General features: G+C 33.9%; 1 protein-coding gene across 2 annotated transcripts; it reads left to right on the forward strand.

The window, feature by feature from the left end:
• Positions 1-2,096: 2,096 nt before the first annotated feature.
• LOC127717481 (mucin-3A-like) lies at positions 2,097-19,103 on the forward strand. Of its 2 annotated transcripts, XM_052223146.1 has the most exons (9): positions 2,097-2,153; positions 5,099-5,146; positions 5,722-8,427; positions 9,307-9,430; positions 12,955-13,131; positions 13,597-13,753; positions 14,582-14,671; positions 17,415-17,466; positions 18,878-19,103. In XM_052223146.1, the coding sequence occupies exons 1-8, from the start codon at positions 2,147-2,149 to the stop codon at positions 17,463-17,465; spliced, it is 3,360 nt and encodes a 1,119-aa protein (XP_052079106.1). In that variant the 5' UTR covers positions 2,097-2,146; the 3' UTR covers position 17,466; positions 18,878-19,103. The 2 variants fall into 2 exon arrangements, with proteins under 2 accessions (XP_052079106.1, XP_052079107.1); XM_052223147.1 differs by lacking the exon at positions 14,582-14,671.
• The last annotated feature ends 534 nt before the right edge of the window (positions 19,104-19,637 follow it).

Here is a 19,637-nt window from a genome sequence, read left to right on the forward strand (position 1 = left end):
TTTAAAAGCTTAGAACATGGCTGTAAAATATCATGTTTGTTTTTCTTTGGCAGGGGAGGGGCAAAGTTTCACATAACGCCATATCATGTTTTTTTTCTCAAACATATGACCTTACCCATTCTATCTCTCATTTTATCTCATTCATCCTTTCTCTCACTCATCCAAGGCACAAACAATCTCTGTAACACACACGCGTTTTCTCACACTACCACACACATTCTCTCTCTTCACGAATGTCTCCCTCACACACGCACACATATTCTCATAATTGTCCTACACACCCTCTCTTTCTCTCATACACACCACAACTTTTTTATTCTTTTGTACTGCATTAGTTTTCGCAAACAGACATACATGCAACTATTTGTATCATTTTTGAGGGGCCTGATGGGTTATTTTCGTTCTTCGTGATCATCGCATTTTCGCTATCGTGATCCGTTTTTCTACAGATTTATTTTTTTTTATATTTTCGTGATCCGTGATCATGGAAATTTATTTTCTGTGAATCGAGATTGACAAAAAAATCAACTCGTGAATCGTGATGAGACCCCCCATCAGGCCCCTCAATTTTCGGTAGTTAAAAATTAAATTAATGGAACCGTTGTTCTAATTTCATTCAGAAATATTCAAACAAATACAAGGCGTTTCTGAACTCATAAACACAGTGGGATAATCAACCATGTCCAAATAATGTCAAAGAGCAAATCCTTCCTTTCCTGAGTGTATTGAAGAGGGTCCGGATGGGGGTCCTTCATTTCTTTTTTAAGGTCATGTTTCTCTATTCTTTATTTTTGGTCTATTATTCTGTATTCTTTTTTTTTAGCACCCAATTATTTTCTATTCTTTATTTTTTAGCACCCAATTATTTTCTATTCTTTATTTTTTAGCACCATTATTCTCTATGCTGTAAATCCCATCCAGACCCTCATTGTCGTCGCTCTCAGCCCGAAAGGTCATTCGTTTTTACTTTTGGGATTCATCTCAATGCCAAACATCAGTAAAAGAATCGCGCGCCAATACGCTATGACAAAGATAAATAAAGTACCATGAAATGTTTTACGATAGACGGGAATTTTTGTACATTAATGCGATTTTATCCGCATTCTAAATTTTCAAAGTACCGCAGGCACCTGTTGATAAAAAGTAAAACGTGGCTCTTAGCATATATAAACTAGTTCTTCTTTATGGTCAATATATGTTTTAATTTTCTCGCCGTATTGAAGACCCATTGGTGTTCTGTTTCCATTCTCAATTTTATTTAAGTACGACCTGGTACACATACAAATTACAATACAAAATTATATAAGTTAGGTATATATGTTTAATGCTGCAAATCTTGCTGTTAGGTCTTATGGTGCACTGTCACAAAATCTTTGTTTCCAGGCATCAAACACTAGTATGTATCGAACAATCAGTTGCATTTTGAACAATCAAAAAGTCATATTGAATAGCATATAGATATATTCAAATGTGACAGAATTGTAACATAATTGCGTATTGTAAAATTCTTTATACAAATTAAGCAACACGGAACCTATGTTTCTCCTACGTTAGTACACTACAATGTTATCAGGTGAAAATTTAATAACTACCTGCAATAGGTTCCTTTACTATTATTTAATTTATCCATTTATCTTAAACAAGTATTAAAGTTATTGAAATTGTTATCTGCGATTTTTGTTTCATTCAATGAGTTCCCTTTACTTCCAATCTCGCTAACCCTCACATATTTGTGTTGCGTGATAAGCACAATACAAACACTGAGAGAAGAAAGTGTAACGTCGTTGTTTACATTTGTGTTAATGTCTAATGGTTTTTAACTTCTTTTTCATCATCTGTGCCATCAGATCGAGACAAAAAGTTGCTTTTTTGGAGTTAAATTTTTATAGCAAAATATGAATACTAAAATTTCCCCACAATAGTTCCCCTCTTTCAGGACTTTCGGAATCGAACGATTATGAATAATTTGATAATTAATTAAATGTTCAATCCTTTAAATTGTACCCTATACAAATGTCTGTCGGACACGCCTGGATATGACGGGTCTTATCTTGAACAACCTTTTACATATATTTAACTTTACATTTAAACAGTTACAGTGACCAATGCTGCAGACAGAATCAAATATTTGCTCCAGTGATCTAAAATGGAAGGTATGACATTTATTTCCTCTCATTTATTTAAATGATATATTATTTAAATGTAATACATATATATCCCTAAGAATTTATTTGTTCTTGCAAAAACCACGATTTAGATTTTTTCTGTTAGATGAATGATATTTTTTTAATTAATTAATTTATTTGTTTGTTTGTTTGTTTGTTTGTTTGTTTGTTTGTTTGTTTGTTTATACATTGATTGATTGATTCGTTCATTGATTCTTTCTTTCTTTCTTTCTTTCTTTTTTTCTTACTTTCTTTTTGTTAACATCCGTGTGTACAAATCATATTATTATTTGGTTCTTTTTTTGTTGTGTGTATAAACTTGTTCGTATTCCTGTTATAAAGGAAGGAGATGCTGGCTACAATATGATAGAATGGGAAAGGGTTATAAGTGAAAATAACTCTTCATTAATTTCGTGCGTCTGAAGCGCTTTTCCGGTTTTCCCTTTAATCAGCAATGCTAAAACCAAACCTTTGAATGCCAAGGACCAAACTGAACACTTAAGTTGGTGATTACCGACAGGACTATAATAGTAATTGGTCGATGCATCAGTAATTATGAATGGCATATTAATCATTCTAAGGATTAGACGGTCCCCTACTCCCATTACAAAAATATGTTTTTTGAAACAGATGGGTCGTTAAGGTTAACCTTCTCTAAGTTGTCCTCAGTGATGATTTATCTATTTAGACAGAAAAAAGTAAATCAACAAAAATACCGAACTCCAAGGAATTTTCAAAACGGAAAGTCCCTTATCTTGAATAATCCAGACTAATTTCGGTTTGTGAGAATGATTTTAGTCTCATGAATTTATATACTTGACGATGTACAATAAAGTCAAAACTGGTATTATCATACACAGGATTGGAAAGTAAACCATTGTGAAAATAGTATAACTACGTTTGATTGGAATGGGATATAAATGTATATAAATAAAAGAAGATCTGGAATGAATGTCAATGCGACAGCAACTCCACAAAGAGTATAAGATCTTCAACAATAGACTAGCGTCTATAATGTTTAGATCTAAATTGGAATTGTAAATTAATCTATATATCAGAGATTATCAAAGATCTGCCATCAACTCTAAATACCCATAATGCCAAAAACGTAATGACGATTCCTGATTTTGGGATACACTTGAACATGTGGCGGAGTAAAAGTATTGTTTTGGACCTTAAGACCCCCCTTTTTTATTTTGATCAGCGAATAACAAAGATAGATTTAAAGAACGTTTAATAAAAATGAGTAAAGTATCCACTTCAAATATCGTAAGTACAGGTACAGATAGATAAGATCAAAGATAAACTGACAACGCCATGCATCATGACATTAAAACGAAGGATGACGAAAAGACAAGTACACATAACACTTTACATAGAAAACACTGAGCAACATATACCTCACCAAAAACTGGGCGATCTCAGGTGCTCAGGAAGGGTAAGATTTCGAATCTAAGTGAAAATAACAAAACTAATTCATAACTATTTTGGAAATTATGCTAATCATTCGGATATTCATGCGAATTCACTTTTTCGTGTCAGGGATGTGATAAAATATTGTAAACCATTAAAAAATAAAATGATATAAGAATTCACATATGTTTTGCCAGGAATCGCCAATTTCAAATCTCTGTCGATTAGCCAAATGTGTATTGATCAAATTTTAGCACTAATGCGTTAGCTAGTTTGGCAGCTATATGTATTGTGATTCTGCTAGATATATATATAAGCTGATATGTATATCGTAAATTCAAATCATAGCGAACACCTGATTCTATACAAGATATGATTTGATTCGTGATTGCTACGATAAATCACCACAAATGTAATACAAAAAAGATATGACAGTTCAAAATAAATGACACTGTTTAGTCGAATATGTAGTTTGGGTTTGGCTCATGGTTGAAAGCTGTATCATAGCATATAATTGCTTACATCGACGTCATTTGAACGCTGTTGGATAATTGTCTCAAAGGCAGTCATACCACGTCTACTTATTTTTGTATCTGTATCATGACTGATCTTTTGGGTAAAGGTAATTTAAATCATCATGAAATATTTCTGTGATTTCTTAAATTATTTTTATAATGCAAATATCATAACTTATAAAAAAAAAAAGAAAAGATAAAGATTTTTTTAAAATGCAAAGGGATTGTTTTCAATATTCTTAATTAAATTAAATCGGAAATTAAACAGCTGTATCATCTTTGCCGATAGAGTAGCGATCATAGCAGCTAAGTTTAACCAGATTGCATCGAATTGTACACCATCTATATATTTGGTATTTACATAAAACATGCAGTTAATGGTCGTAAATTAAAATAAGGAGATGTCGTAAGATTACAAATGCGACAAAAGGACGAGGATGAAAACAATTATAGGTCATCGTACGTCCCTCAAAAATGGGCAAAACCTTTACTGCATAGTACGTTATAAAAGGCCCCAGCATGACAAAATTTTAAAAAATCATAAAGAGAAAACCAACAGTCTGATTAATGATAACACAAAACAAGAAAAATGAACAAAGCAGACAACAACCAGCGACAACCACTGACGTACGGGCTCTTGACTCTGGACTGGCGGAATGTGGCGGAGTTATGTATGTATGTATATATATATATGTATAATATATGTATGCACAATCGTCGATGTTTTGAAAATGTGCACATCCAAATTGTGCTAATTATCAAATTTTGAAATACTCAATATACCATATACCAGTGTGTACATTGATCAAGGTAAACATCCAAAATAATCACACCTTTCCCAAAAGGTTTTGATATTGCAGTAAAAGTAAACAGAAATTATAAATAATCAGTCTTATCGAACCTACATGAAAAGAGAGTAAACTCGCCATGTATTCATTTAACTGACATTTAAGACGTAGAACAAATAATAATTATATTTAACAAATCAATGATATATATTTTCAGATATAAGGATCATCGTGGTTATGACCTTCTGTTGTTTGATTACTTTAGGTATGTAGATAACCTAACAAGATAAACAAACTCATATGTTTTCATCATATACATAAAGTTTCCATTTTGTAACTATAATTTAAACACACTTATGTTTTCAATACCGTATTGTGCACTGGTTGAAAAAAAAACTCAGGAAATTGCTAGTCTTTAAAAAAAAAGAACTTGTTTGATGACATTCAATATACATTTTTCTTATAACTAATATTGCACATAACAAATTTAGTGAAAGAGAGGCGAAAGATACCAAAAGGCACATTCAAACTCATAAGTCGAAAACGAACTGACAACGCCATAGCAAAAAAGAAAAAGACCAAAAGACAAACAACAGTATACAAAACACAACATAAAACTAAAGAATGAGAAAAACTAAAAACTAGTGACTTTTGGAATTTAAATAATATTAGCAATGCATGGTCAAAAGTGAACTGTTAAAAGTTTCGAATTTTTGATTTCGTTGTTAGATTTGATTCCTCTGTATCTTTTTTTGAATTTTACAACAATAATATAGTCAAGTAGTTTTTACTAGTGTTGACAATCTTTTTAAACTGTATTTAATATATTCATTTGAATAGATCCTGTGATTTTGGAAATGACCAGTTCGAATTTCACCGAGGAAAATAACAATGTTACAATCAAAGTATCGCATAATGAAGCACATAACACAAAAGCTCAAACTGTGCAGAGTTCAACACCCATCAGTTTGACTACAGTTCAAACTAAAGATGCCTCATTGATTGCAGGAACGCAAGAAAACTTGTCGAAAGCAACTAAAATATATACAAAAGCGACGAAAATGTCATCAACAAAACCCTTAAATGTTAATCAATCCCCTTCAGTTTCTGCATCTCCATTAACATCTTCTGCGAACACAAACAATGCCATTCAAGATAAAAATTCTACATATTCGTCGACTTTATCGACATCAACTGTACCTTCAACTCCCACTATGCAAACAATAAAATTGACATCTGCAACGACTGAATCGACACAACCATATTCTACTTTCAACACGACAGAATTTATAAATTCTAGCCCAATATCAGGGAGAGAAATGCAGTCTACTGAAAAAACACAACTACTTACTGAAGTTATTACTCCACCACCGACCGCTACAGTACAACCTCGCAAATCAACATCCAAACAGCCTACTCGAACAACTGAAACAACAATATTTAGCGTATCTCTCACAACAGGGGGAATTTTCCAAACAATTAACAAAAAAGCATTTCACTCATCGTCCCAATCAGAAACTACTTTAAGTAAAATCAAGAATCAAACACTCACTACATCGAACAAGACAAACGTGCATGCAACAAATTCACAAATAAGTTCATCTACAGGGACTAGCGGAGAAACACAACCAATGTTAACGGAAAATCTAACGGACAACCATTATATTGTAACAACATCGACAGTTTCATCATCAAAAAAGGAAGGTAATGCCACAACACCAGCAAGCTTGACAACAATAACGACTTCGCCAACACGGTCAAATTTACATTCTACCACAGCAACAAAGAATGCATCCGGTCTTAAAAACATAACAGATGATACAACAACCCGAGAATCTACTAAAGCAATTCTGTCATCTCAAACTACTCCAACCTCCAAACACTATATTTCGTCCATTACATCATCGTCAAATATAACAACGCCCAGTGGAACAGGTCAAACATCGACAAAAACACCAACAACGATACAAACCACTGCAACAGGATTGTCAAAGACAATAACAGGATCTCTTCAACATGCGACAACAAAGGAAACAGAAAATGTACCGTTAATAACTATACCATCGACGCTGTCAGGTTCATCTTCTAGTACATCAAACACAACACTTACCAGTCAATTAAATGTCATTTCTACAAATGCACCTCCTGTTTCAACAGTAGGTACAGAAACTACTGACCTTTCAAATCAAACAACCATATTCGGTAAGTCAACACTTTACACAACACACAGCGATACAGGGAAATCAAATCTAACAACTCAAGAGTCAGGGCAAACATCAGTATCAGTTGATACAACCAAAGTTCCAACAACAAGCAAATTACAATCAACAAGTATAGAGCCGCCACAATCATCAACAACAACATCATTATCATTGGACATTAGCACGCTTCAATCTGCAAGTGGAACTGAAAAACAACAGTCATCACAACAAACAACATCTAAGACAACTATAAAAATTAAGTCTTCGAATGAAATAACAATTCCACCTCCATCAACAACATCAATTGAAAATGGTCTAAACAATTCTTCAAATGGAATTACAACGTATGAGCCATCCCCAACCATTACATCCATGGAAAGAAGTAATCTTACTTCTACAAATGATATTCCAACGCAGCCTCCGTTAACAACAATATCCACGGAAACAAGAAATCTTACCTCTGCAAGTGACATTACAACACAGGCTCTGTTATTAACAACATCCGTGGATACAAATATTCTTAACTCTACAACACAGCCTCCGTTACAGTTACAAACAACACCCGTGGATAATCTTAATTCTACAAGCGAAATAACAATGCAGTCATCACCAACAAAAACATCCGTGGAAACACGAAATCTTAACTTTACAAGTGGAATTACAACACAGTCATCACCACAAACAACATCCCCGGAAATAAAAAATCTTAACTCTACAAGTGGAATTACAACGCAGTCGCCATCATCAAAAACATCCGTGGAAAAATATAATCTTAACTCTGCAAGTGGAATTACAACACATTCACCACCGCCAACAACATCAGTGATAACAACTTATCATACCTCAGTAAGCGGAATTACAAAGCAGTCACTACCACCAACAACATCCGTGGAAACAAGTACATTTAAACCTGAAAATCTAAGTACAGAACAACCATCATCATCAACAATAACATCCATGAAAACCAGTCATCAGAAGTCTACATATGGAATTACAACTCTGCCACCATTATCAACTTCCCAACCATCATCAACAGAAACAACTTTATTTACAACAATTACCCAACTACTTAAAACTGTTACTAAAAAGCGAACGCTTACACCAACTGTGAAATCAACTACCCATCCATCTACAACACAACTGCTATCAACAGAATCGTCATATATCAAAACGAGTAAAGTTAGTTCCACAAATGAATTAACAACGCAACCACCAACAATATCCATGAAAACCAATAAATATAATTCAACAAATGTTACTACTAAGCAATCGCCATCATCAGCATCAACTGTGATAACAACAAGTAATACAAAAGCTGTAAAACTTTCAACTACAACAACAGTCGGTAAGTACCTTGAAGCAATATGTGTTATAAAATTTACTTTTGAAAAAGAAATAGCCATAGTTTTTTAAACATTTTAAACCCTAGAAATAGCCTGCATATGCCGATTAATGTGATTGCTGCAACTGAGTAGGTACCCCTGCTCGTGGACTGCTAGTCCTTGCAGGTATCAACAGCCCAATAGCTCAGGAATTACAGATATTGTGTTATGGAAACTTGTTGTTATACAATTTAGAAGTCATTGAAATTAAGGAGTGTATCTCACTTGTGCATAACTCTGACTGTTTACACGTGGAACAGGATCTTCTTACCCTTCCGTAGCACCTGAGATCACCCCGGGATTTTGGTTAGAGTTCTTGTTGTAAAATCTATCGTTTTCTATGTTGTGTTTTGTATACTGTTATTCGTCTTTTGGTCGTTTTTCGGTTTTTGACATGACATTGTCAGTTCGTTTTCGCTTAATGAGTCTGAATATCCCATTGGTATCTTTCGTTTCCCTTTTAGTGATTTTCAAGTATATCAGCTCTTTGAAGTTTCAATTTGGTTTTGGTTGTTTGATAACTTTTTCTGCAATCATCACTGAAAAGAACTTAATTTTCTAAATGTCTTTCGTTGCTGTACAATAGGTTTTTCCGTTTACTGTGATTAAATAGATTCCTTTTTGTTGCTAATGCTACTAAGCTACTGCTTGGAATCCAATGGGCTTCCCATTAATAATTGAACATTAACAGGTTGTTGGGTTTTTTAACAAAGAAAATTTAAAAAAACATGAACAAAACAAATAAAGGATTTATTAATATGGTGTCTTCCTGATGCTAGGGTAGTCATAAAATGAATATAATTTTACCATAAAATCAATTTATTTCTTGTATCAAATTGTAGGACCGTGTAGAAACCCGTTTTCTGTAATACAAGGAGGTTGTAGAAAACCATGTGACGAGGACGATGTATCTTGTGGAAGTAGCGGGAAATGTTACATAGATGATGATAAACTAACCATCTGTGTGTGAGTATTACTGATTCCTGAATTAAAGATGTACTTAGGTGAAATTAAAAAAATAGATTTTAAAATTGATACTATAAGTCAGAAGAGCATTAGTTAAGGAACAAAATAAGCTAAAAATATTGTTAAGTTATGGAGCTCCTTTTCGAGATATTTAATTTTTTTAAATGGCGGGAAAAGGTTGACTCGGACTTTAACCTTATATTTGCATTGATATTATTTAGGTCTCAAATCGAAAGAAAAGAAATCTAAAATCTGCTTAAATTTTGGTAAATGACCTTTTATGAGCTATTGAAGTCTTATATGAAAAGAAAAATGGGTGTTATGGGGCAAAATATTTTACCCTGTATCGTAGGAAAATAACCAAGGAGTCCGAACATCTGACAAACACTCCTAAACCTGACCCAAGTACATCCTTAAGAACTGAATATTGTCATTATTCCTATAATCTACAGGGACTCATAGATCATTTTCGATGTAATACAAATAAATGGAAGATACCAAAGGAACAATCATAATTCATAAGTCGAAGAGACACCGCCACAACCATGAAAAAAATGTAAAACGACTAAAAGACAAAGAACAGTCTACAAAACACTACACGGAAAACTAAAGACTGAGCAACATGAACCCAACAAAAATTGGAGCTTATATCATGTGCGCTGGAATAGTAAGTAGGTCCTTCTCTACACGTTGTCACCCGTCGTGTTGCTCAATAAATGTCTTCCAATTTTAAGCAATAGTGCTATAATTTTCAGTAATAGAGGGAAATCAGAACAAGCTGCAACACTTTTGGACTAACTTACCAAAATTTCACTCTCAGTACTCGTAAGTTATGTTGCGCTACCTCGACGTACTTCTTAATGATGTCTGGAACAAGCATAACGTGTAAAATAGTGACGCTTCCCTAATGCACAACCTTTTTTTAATTGCTCAACTAAATAAATCTGTTTTTTAAATTAGTTCTCTCGATAAAAAGAACACTGGCGATGATTAAAACATCTGAATACGTCATTGCAAAGAAACCTATCTCAAAAAAAGCAAATTGCGCACATATTTCACATTTTTATGACCTGTTGTCAACTTTTGTCATATATTCTGAAAACATTTGCTATTTAAATAATATATATATCGCGTGTGTACGATAACTTTCTCCTGTTCCAAAGAACCCCAGAATAAGTTTCTTTTAAAACAAACCTACATGTTTCATAAAACAATTTATTATCTATGACATAAGCTAAAAGAACTCGCCGAGGAATTTGTTTTTGTTCCGGCTGATACGGCTGCTAACAATATCATTATTGTTTGACGTAAATTTTACATTGAGGTTCTAAAAAAGGAAATCACGAATTCACCAACATTCCAACTGACATTTTTGGAAAATGACATCTGTAACATAAACTTTTAGCTACCTCTTTACAAGCAGAACCAAATACAATGAAAGTTCCAACTATGTACTGGCTTCCGAAGCTGCACAAAACTCCTTACAAATATAGATTAATTTCGTCTTCAAGCCATTGTTCCACTACTAAACTATCAGTTCTACTTACTAGTACACTTGGTACAATCAAAAACTTGGTAATAAATTGTTCAAATAAGGCCTTTAAAAATAGTGGAATTAATTACTTTTGGAGTGTCAAAAATTCGTTGGAAGTACTTGATAAATTGCATGCTTATATTGGTGATTTTGAATTTGTTCAAAGTTTTGATTTTTCTACCCTATATACCACTTTGCCTCATAATCTTATTAAGAAAAAATTCACACACCTGATTAAATGGGCATTTAAAAAGTCGGAATGCGAATATATACAATCAAACTCTTTTAGGTAACTTTTTTAGTAACAACAAACAAAAGAACTATGTCAATTGGACCTGCTTTGATACCATAACTGCCCTTGAATACTTACTAGATAACATATTTGTTCGCTATGGAGATTCCGTATATCGTCAGGTTATTGGAATTCTCATGGGAACTAACTGTGCACCACTTATTGCGGACCTGTTTCTGTATTGTTATGAGTTACAATGTATGACTAAAATCAGCAAAGACCCATCGAAACAACATCTAATTCAAAATTTAAATAACACTTTTAGATATTTAGATGATATATTGGATCTAAACAATGACGACTTCAGTGTGTACACTAAAGAGATTTAGCCTGCCGAACTGACTTTAAATAAAGCTTATACTAACAATGAACACTGCCCATTCCTGGATCTTGATATCTATATCTGTAACGGGAAGCTTAATACCAAAATTTATGATAAAAGAGATGATTTTTCATTTCCTATTGTTAATTATCCATTTTTAGATGGTGACGTTCCCTTGTCACCCTCTTATGGTGTTTATACATCTCAACTTGTTCGATTCGCTCGTGTATGTACCAACGTATTTGATTTCAACGAAAGAAATCTCTGTATTACTGAAAAATTATTACACCAGGGTTTTCGATATCACAAACTAGTCAAAACATTTACTAAATTTTATCATCGGTACAAGGACATCATTCGTAAATATAAATCAACATGCAGACATCTTATACGTTCAGGTATTTCACATCCAATATTTTATGGTAATATTCTTTACAATGCACAAAAATGTCGGCATTCACCTCAAAAGCTAACCAAACCTTTAAACAGACTTATTTGGAAGGGATATAGTTGCGATACAGTTGTCAGGTCATTAAGGATTGCATATTTTGGTATTAATATTGATTCACTCATAGGGTCTTTGCATTGGAAATAAACACATTTATTCTAAAACCAGTTGTTGGCATGATACGGGTTATGTTCTTCTCATATATTTTATGATGGTATGATGCTAAACTGCTAACGGGAGGGATTGTACCTGATTTTCATATGTTGAAGAAATAATCTTTCAATCAGTTTAATTGAGGTCTGGAGCTGGTATGTCAGTAACTGCTAGTAGTCCTTTCTTAATGTATGTGTCATTGTCATTTTGCTTAGTTTCTTTTGTTACCTATTCTGACATCGGACTTGGACTTCATTTAAACTGAGTTTTACTGTGCGTATTGTTATGTGTTTCTTTACTCTACATTGGCTAGAGGTATAGGGGAGGGTTGAGATCTCACAAAACATGTTTAACCCCGCTGCATTTTTGCGCCTGTCCCAAGTCAGGAGCCTCTGGTGTTTGTTAGTCTTGTATGTTTTTTCAATTTTAGTTCCTTTATATGTTTTGGAGTTTAGTGTGACGTCCATTTTCACTGAACCAGTACACAATTTTATTTAGGGGCCGGCTGAGGACCACCTCCGGGTGCGAGATTTTCTCGCTGCGTTGAAGACCCATTGGTGGCCTTCGGCTGTTATCTGCTCTTTGGTCGGGTTTTTGTCTCTTTGACATATTCCCCATTTCCATTCTTAATTTTATTATTAATTTAACAAAATATTCAAATACGAACATCTATAGTTATTGATTTCTTGATTTGCTGTCTCATTGACGCATTACCAATGTGTCTTTTCATTGATAAATAAAAAGATGATAATCAAAATCTTATCTTATTTTATAGATGTAATACAGATGACGGATTGTTTCAACATTCTGGAGACAAATGTGACGTCAGGGAGATGAAATCAAAATACGTAATCACAATAGCTGCTGGCGGTGCTGGGGGAATAATCCTGATTGTGCTATTTATAGTTTGTGGATGTTGGTGTTGGCGACGCACACGCGATAGAAGTTACGCGTAAGTTTTGCAGACATATTCATTTTTTTTTCTTTCGATAAGTAACTTTATGAAATTTCATTGATGGTATATTTTACGTTATTAAAGGAATTGATTTTGTAATAATTACTGTCGCACAAGTGGGAGGTTTAGCTAGCTATAAAACCCATACAGTTTAACACACAATTTTCAAGGGAAAATGCATGTACCAAGTCAGGAATATGACAGTTATTTTTTACTCGTTCCGTTGGTTGATACGTTTTATTTTGTTTTTACAACGCAGTTTTTTCGAACATCCCTTTTTTTAATTAACCTCGTTTGATTTTTTGTTATACTTTTTTATGCATCTACTAGCATTTAAATACTCAATTGTTAAATGGTATTAGATATTTGCAAACCTGCTTTTATAAGCCTGGTATTATATTTATGATTTTTTTCAAAACTCAGTTATCTATGTTGTATTCTACTGCCATGCTTATATTACAGTAGTGAATGGGATTCGCTTCACGACTACCGTGTCTCAGGGAGGAATGTTCAATACATCGATGGCTACAAAACAGATGGAACGTTCGGAAAAGGGAAAGACAACCCGGCTTACGACAAATATTACAGAGAAGGTGATTTCACGGAAAACGACAAAAAGGTAAAAGTTTGTCAGAAACTAAGTGTACGCTTAAATATACAAAAATAAATATTTATTTGAAAAATAAGGAAACAAATGAACTTGTACTCCTGCGCTTCTGCATATTATAATTATGCTGGTAAACCTACAGTAGTCAGTTTTACAATTGCCTGGACATGAGCCTCATACAGAATAATTGTTTTGCAATGTATTTCTCCCTCTTAATCACTATCTCTGATGCACTGTTCAACTCTTAGGTATCGATTACACAAAAGTTAACGCTTCCGTCCGCTTATTTATTTGATAATTTGATGTTTTATTTAAACCGGTGGTGATCTAGTTCAGACTAAGTCGTTCTCTTAAAATGAATTTTTAACTTGAATAAAGGAAACATTTGGGTAAATGTTAATAAAAGCAATTCACCGACACTATGTATCAAGCATGATGCGTGAAACACATTCTAATGTGTTAAATATCCTTTCAGTAGGAATATAAATGAAGCTTTAAAAAAAGCGATAAGTCCATCAATCACTTATTTTTGTTGTGTGCGAATGAACTCAAAAAGTGGAGTTTTGAAAAAAAAAATGAAATTATTGTGCGACAAACAATAATGATTTTGCAGCATGAACTCAAACAAAAAGCGGAAGTAGAAAATGTCTTCTTCATTTATGACACTTTATCAAATAATCTTTATGAATATGTATGTATTGAGATTCATATCATCAGATTTCAGGCAATAACTTAATGCCTATGCGTAAGCTTATTGCCTTGGATTTAAGCTTAATTGCTAATGTCATTCATTGCCACTAACATATATAAGTTTATAAGATTTATGGTATTTGTTCACAGGATATCGTAATTTCTCCTGAAAACATTGTTAATCGAGATGAAATGTCAAGGAAGGACTCATACACTCATGAAAATTCAAGTTTTCTTTATGTAGGTATTGCATTCTGTTATATGATACAAATTAAAACAAGTAATTGGATCAATATTAAACAAGAATATACTTTTAAGTTGAAACATTTATTTAAATATTATGTTGACACATGTGTTATATCTCAGTTCCAGTTAAAGGTTCAATACATTATCCGTGTAACCCTATGTAGCTTACGGAACTAAAATTCGGATCCATTTCAACTACGTATATGTTGTGTACAAGATGCAAGTTTGTGCAAATTATAATTTGTACAGGGGTTTTTGTTATAAGTTTTTAGGCACATACCTTTTTGCACCAGATAATAAAAGTTTATCTGCTAAAATTTATCAGCTTAATGTCTTAAATTCAAATTGATATACTTCAACCGAACATTTAGTGCTATTCTCCTTGTCCTAAAATTAAAATCAAGGACACCTGAATGGTTTAAATTCTATTTTTATTTTTCTCCTTATACCAAAACCATATCCATAAAAAGTCTTTTTGTGTTCTTATAATGGTTTTTATATCAATGTTCAGTATTAGACTGTATCATGCAGTCATGGAAATATAACAGAAATATGCGAAACACAAGACTGTGTGCTTGTATCATCCATTTGTGTTAAGCGGTTCCTAAAACACTGATAACTTGTACAAAAATTCTGTACAAATTATCATTACAGTTTGTACACAACATATATACCTCAAATGGCCCTTAATTCAATGCATTACATGTGATAAAATCAGTTTTTATTTCCAATTATAAACTATTCATTTATAAACAGTAACATACCCTTTGCTCTGTCGTATGACGTTTACAAATCTCAGTTAAAACGTTACGCTCGTGCATGTACACACTATACCGACTTCATTGATAGGAGTGAGTTCCTTACACAAAAACTGCTAAAACAGAGTTATGAGAAATCGATACTACATAAGTTGACTGATACGATGTGCCTTTGTTTCAACTCGCTTGCAATATGTTTTCGCGGTGATAGCTCTTTAGATACCAGTGTAGTCTTCTGATCAGGAATTATACCTAGTGTGGCCTATTCCTGGTTGGGTCATTTTTATTAAGTCTCTCAAACGAAGTTTGGGAAGACTTATTGTTTTTGCTCAGTTCTTATTATAATTATTATTATTCTTCCTCTTCCTCTTCCGCCGCTTTTAAATTTGAACTTGTCCGCACCCGTTCTCCAAAACCGCTAGTCAGATTAACTTAGGGTTTCACAATATGTTAGACTAACATGTCTAGTGGTGCAATCAGGATTTTGTTTGTGCAATAGGGTTTATAAAGGGGTACTTTGAGGGGCGAAAAGAAGGGAGGGTTTTACTATAGAACCCTATAGGATTTTATTTTAAAAAATTTTCAAATGATTATAATTTGAAATCTGTTTGTGATAGACACAATCTTTTTAATTGAAAATGTTCTAAATGATAAAACACCTTAAATGAAATACAGGGTTAGTCCCCAGGGGTCACCCCCACCCCCTGCCATTTAAGAAAGTTCTAATACCTTGTAAGTGGTCAAGATCCCCACCCCTAAACTATATATATTCTGTTTTGTCATGCTAAGATAGTTTGAATGGGTCATCCCGACCCCCTGCCATTTGAGAAAGTTCTAATATCTTGTAAATGGTCGAGATCCCCACCCAAAAACCATATATATTCTGGTTTGTCATTATAAAGCAAATCAAATGAAATACAGGGTTAGTCCCCAGGGGTCACCCCACCCCCTACCATTTAAGAAAGTTCTAATATCTTGTAAGTGGTCAAGATCCCCACCCCTAAACCATATATATTCTGGTTTGTCATGCAAAGATGGTTTGAATGATATACAGGGTTAGTCCCCAGGGGTCACGCCCACCCCCTGCCATTTAAGAAAGTTCTAATATCTTGTTAGTGGTCATTATCCCCACCCCTAAACCATATATATTATTGTTTGTCATGCAGAGATGGTTTGAATGATATACAGGGTTAGTCTCCAGGGGTCATCCCCCACCCCCTGCCATTTGAGAAAGTTCTAATAACTTGTAAATGATCGAGATCCCCACCCCTAAACCATATATATTCCTGTTCGTCATGTCTCGAACATTTGAATGACGTATAGGGTCAGTCCCCAGGGGTTCCCCCCACCCCCAGTGTTCTAATATCTTGTAAATAGTTGAGATCCCCACCCCTAAACCATATATATTCCTGTTCGTCATGTCTCGAACATTTGAATGACGTATAGGGTCAGTCCCCAGGGGTTCCCCCACCCCCAATGTTCTAGTATCTTGTAAGTGGTCGAGATCCCCACCCCTAAACCATATATATTCTGGTTTGTCATGCCAAGATGATTTGAATGATATACAGGGTTAATCCTCAGGCATCACTAATGCATATAACTTTACCAAACCAATTTTCACTGGACTTTGCCCAATGTCAGACGACCCTGGGAATTACGAATTATTGGAGCTTCGTTTGGGAGACTTCGTAACAGCATCCTGTTACAATAATTTCTTGTTGAGTGTGAGTTCGCTTGGCGGGTAATGCAGGCATAGCAAGTGACGGTTACCCTGTCAAGGCACCCAATCTTGACCCTTTTTTGATTACATGCGATTCCCTTAGTTTCTGTTTGTTACCTTGATCTGTCTCTTTCTAATCGGTTTACGAGGTTAGAACATCGAAAAAACTACTGTTGCCTTAATTTTTGTTAAAGATTATTATAATCTCATGCACATGTAACAATTTCAAATCTATAGTGCGACATTTTTTAATCTGTAGAGTGACGTATGGAAACCAAGAAGTTTACGTTTAAAGCCAGACACCAGTTGAAGTAAGTACAAACTATCAATTTATCATATAGATAGAAGTTGTGTGACATGTTTGAAAATTAAAACCAATGTATATGCAATAACCATGTATATGTGGAGCTTAGTATCGAATATCAAGAAACAGTAACACCAAGTATTTCTTTTGCCAATCATTGCGCCAAGGATGAGCGAATCAATTACAACTATATATATTATGTAGTTAACTGATTCTTTTGAAAAATGCGCTCACAATCATAAACAAAAAGAACACCAAAGATTAGGTCCCAGGTTAGGGGAGGGTTGAGCCCTCACAAACATGTTTAACCCCGCTACATTCTTTATGTGCCTGTCCCAAGTCAGAAGCCTGTAGTTCAGTAGTTGTCGTTGGTTCATGTCTGTCATATTTGTTTTTCGTAAATTGTTTTGTTATGAATTAGGTCGTTAGGTTTCTCGATTGAATTGTTTCATATTTTTCATGTTGGGGCCTTTTATAGCCGACTATACAGTATGTTTTTTTCTCATTGTTGAAGGCCGTACGGTTGCCTATAATTGCTTACATCCACTTTATTTGAACTTTAGAGGATAGTTGTCTCATTGGCAATCATACCACATCTCCTTATTTTTTTTTATAAATAAACAAATTTAGAACAGCTAGAGACAATATCCAATTTGAAGATTAACTATGCATAAAAGATGATAGGGGATCTGTTAGTGAGACAGCAACAGAAAAACACAAATACAACCAAAATACATACTAATATATAGGTCAACATACCTATGCGTAGGAACTATTTTGTTTTAGATGTGTACTACTTTCCAGTATGTTCTTTTTGACCGGGTCCGATTAGGTGGTGTTACATCTTACAAAGTCAACGGAATTATTTCAGTTTGCAAAAAATTCCGCTGAAACCGGTGCTAGGGGCCGTCTTAAAATTGCAGTGAGGTGAGAGTTTTTTTGTTCCATGTTAAAGACCACACTGTGACTTTGAGAGGAAGAACAGCAATTAAATCGCTGTTCCTTTGCTTTTTGTGTGCTTTATGCTGTGTATGTACTGATTTTGTGTCATGGATGGATTCCCCTATTCCTTTGTTTTCTATTATACGGTATTCAACAACAGAAAAGTGTATGCACAAATTGTCGTCCCGACTATAGGCAATATCTGAACATTTTAACAGCAACTGCAACAAAAATTCCTTATGAGACAAACACAGATAAGATACAAACAAAAGCATTTTTTCACAAAATTTTCTGTCTTCGAACAAAAAACTTTAACATGTTAAAATAGTTTTTCGTGTTTTCACACTCTTATATCTGTTGAATTGTATATATACGTTTCAATGAAACAAAAAAATAATTTGCGACTACTTCAGCGTTTGAATATTAGTAGATTTGTCATATAAAGCACTCAAGTAACTATTTTTTTGTCTTTTCAGAGGAATCCTTCTTGACAACAGAAACGACGAACAAATACTCATAACTTAACAATTGTCCATTACGAAAAATATAGAGTGTCCAAGCATAAAACTGCATGTTCATTACATACAATTTTGACTGCATATCGGGAAAAAAACGATACCCGCTACGCGTGGGAAAGGGGATAAGTTATAAAATAGTATGCGTGGTGTACTTTGCCTGAAATATATTATAATCTCCATCTTTTTTGTGTCTTAATCCTTAGTGTCGAATTATGTGTGATAATTGCCTTCATCTCATTTAATAGGACATTGTCTTTGATAAACCTCTTCACTTTTATATCCTTGATTTTTAAGAGGGGATATATAACGAGTATTGTGTGCGTTTGTTCGTATTTTCGTTCAGTTTCTGGCACCTTTGACTCGTATATGCTTTTAAGGCAGTTGAAGGATTTGACTAAAACCTATTGAAGTGCTTTTCTGGGTTTACCTCCATCAGTAACGATCAAAGCCAAAATTTGAAAGCCAAGGATGTAAAAGAACCGAAAGAGTTGAAGAGCTATATTACCAAAAAGGACATAAAAAGCCAAATCCATATAAGGTCAACTTTACATGAGTGATTTTACTTTCTTAGAAATATATAAATTTATAAACAGATTATTTTAGAAAGATTTCTTATAAATTATGTAAAGTACAGACTGCTTGATGATACCTTTGAAGACTGATAGTCCACCAGCAGCGGTATCGATCAAGTGCTGTAAAAAAATGAAAACAACACTTT

Source organism: Mytilus californianus, unplaced genomic scaffold (genome assembly GCF_021869535.1).
Source record: "Mytilus californianus isolate M0D057914Y unplaced genomic scaffold, xbMytCali1.0.p SCAF_10, whole genome shotgun sequence".
Lineage (NCBI taxonomy): Eukaryota > Metazoa > Mollusca > Bivalvia > Mytilida > Mytilidae > Mytilus > Mytilus californianus.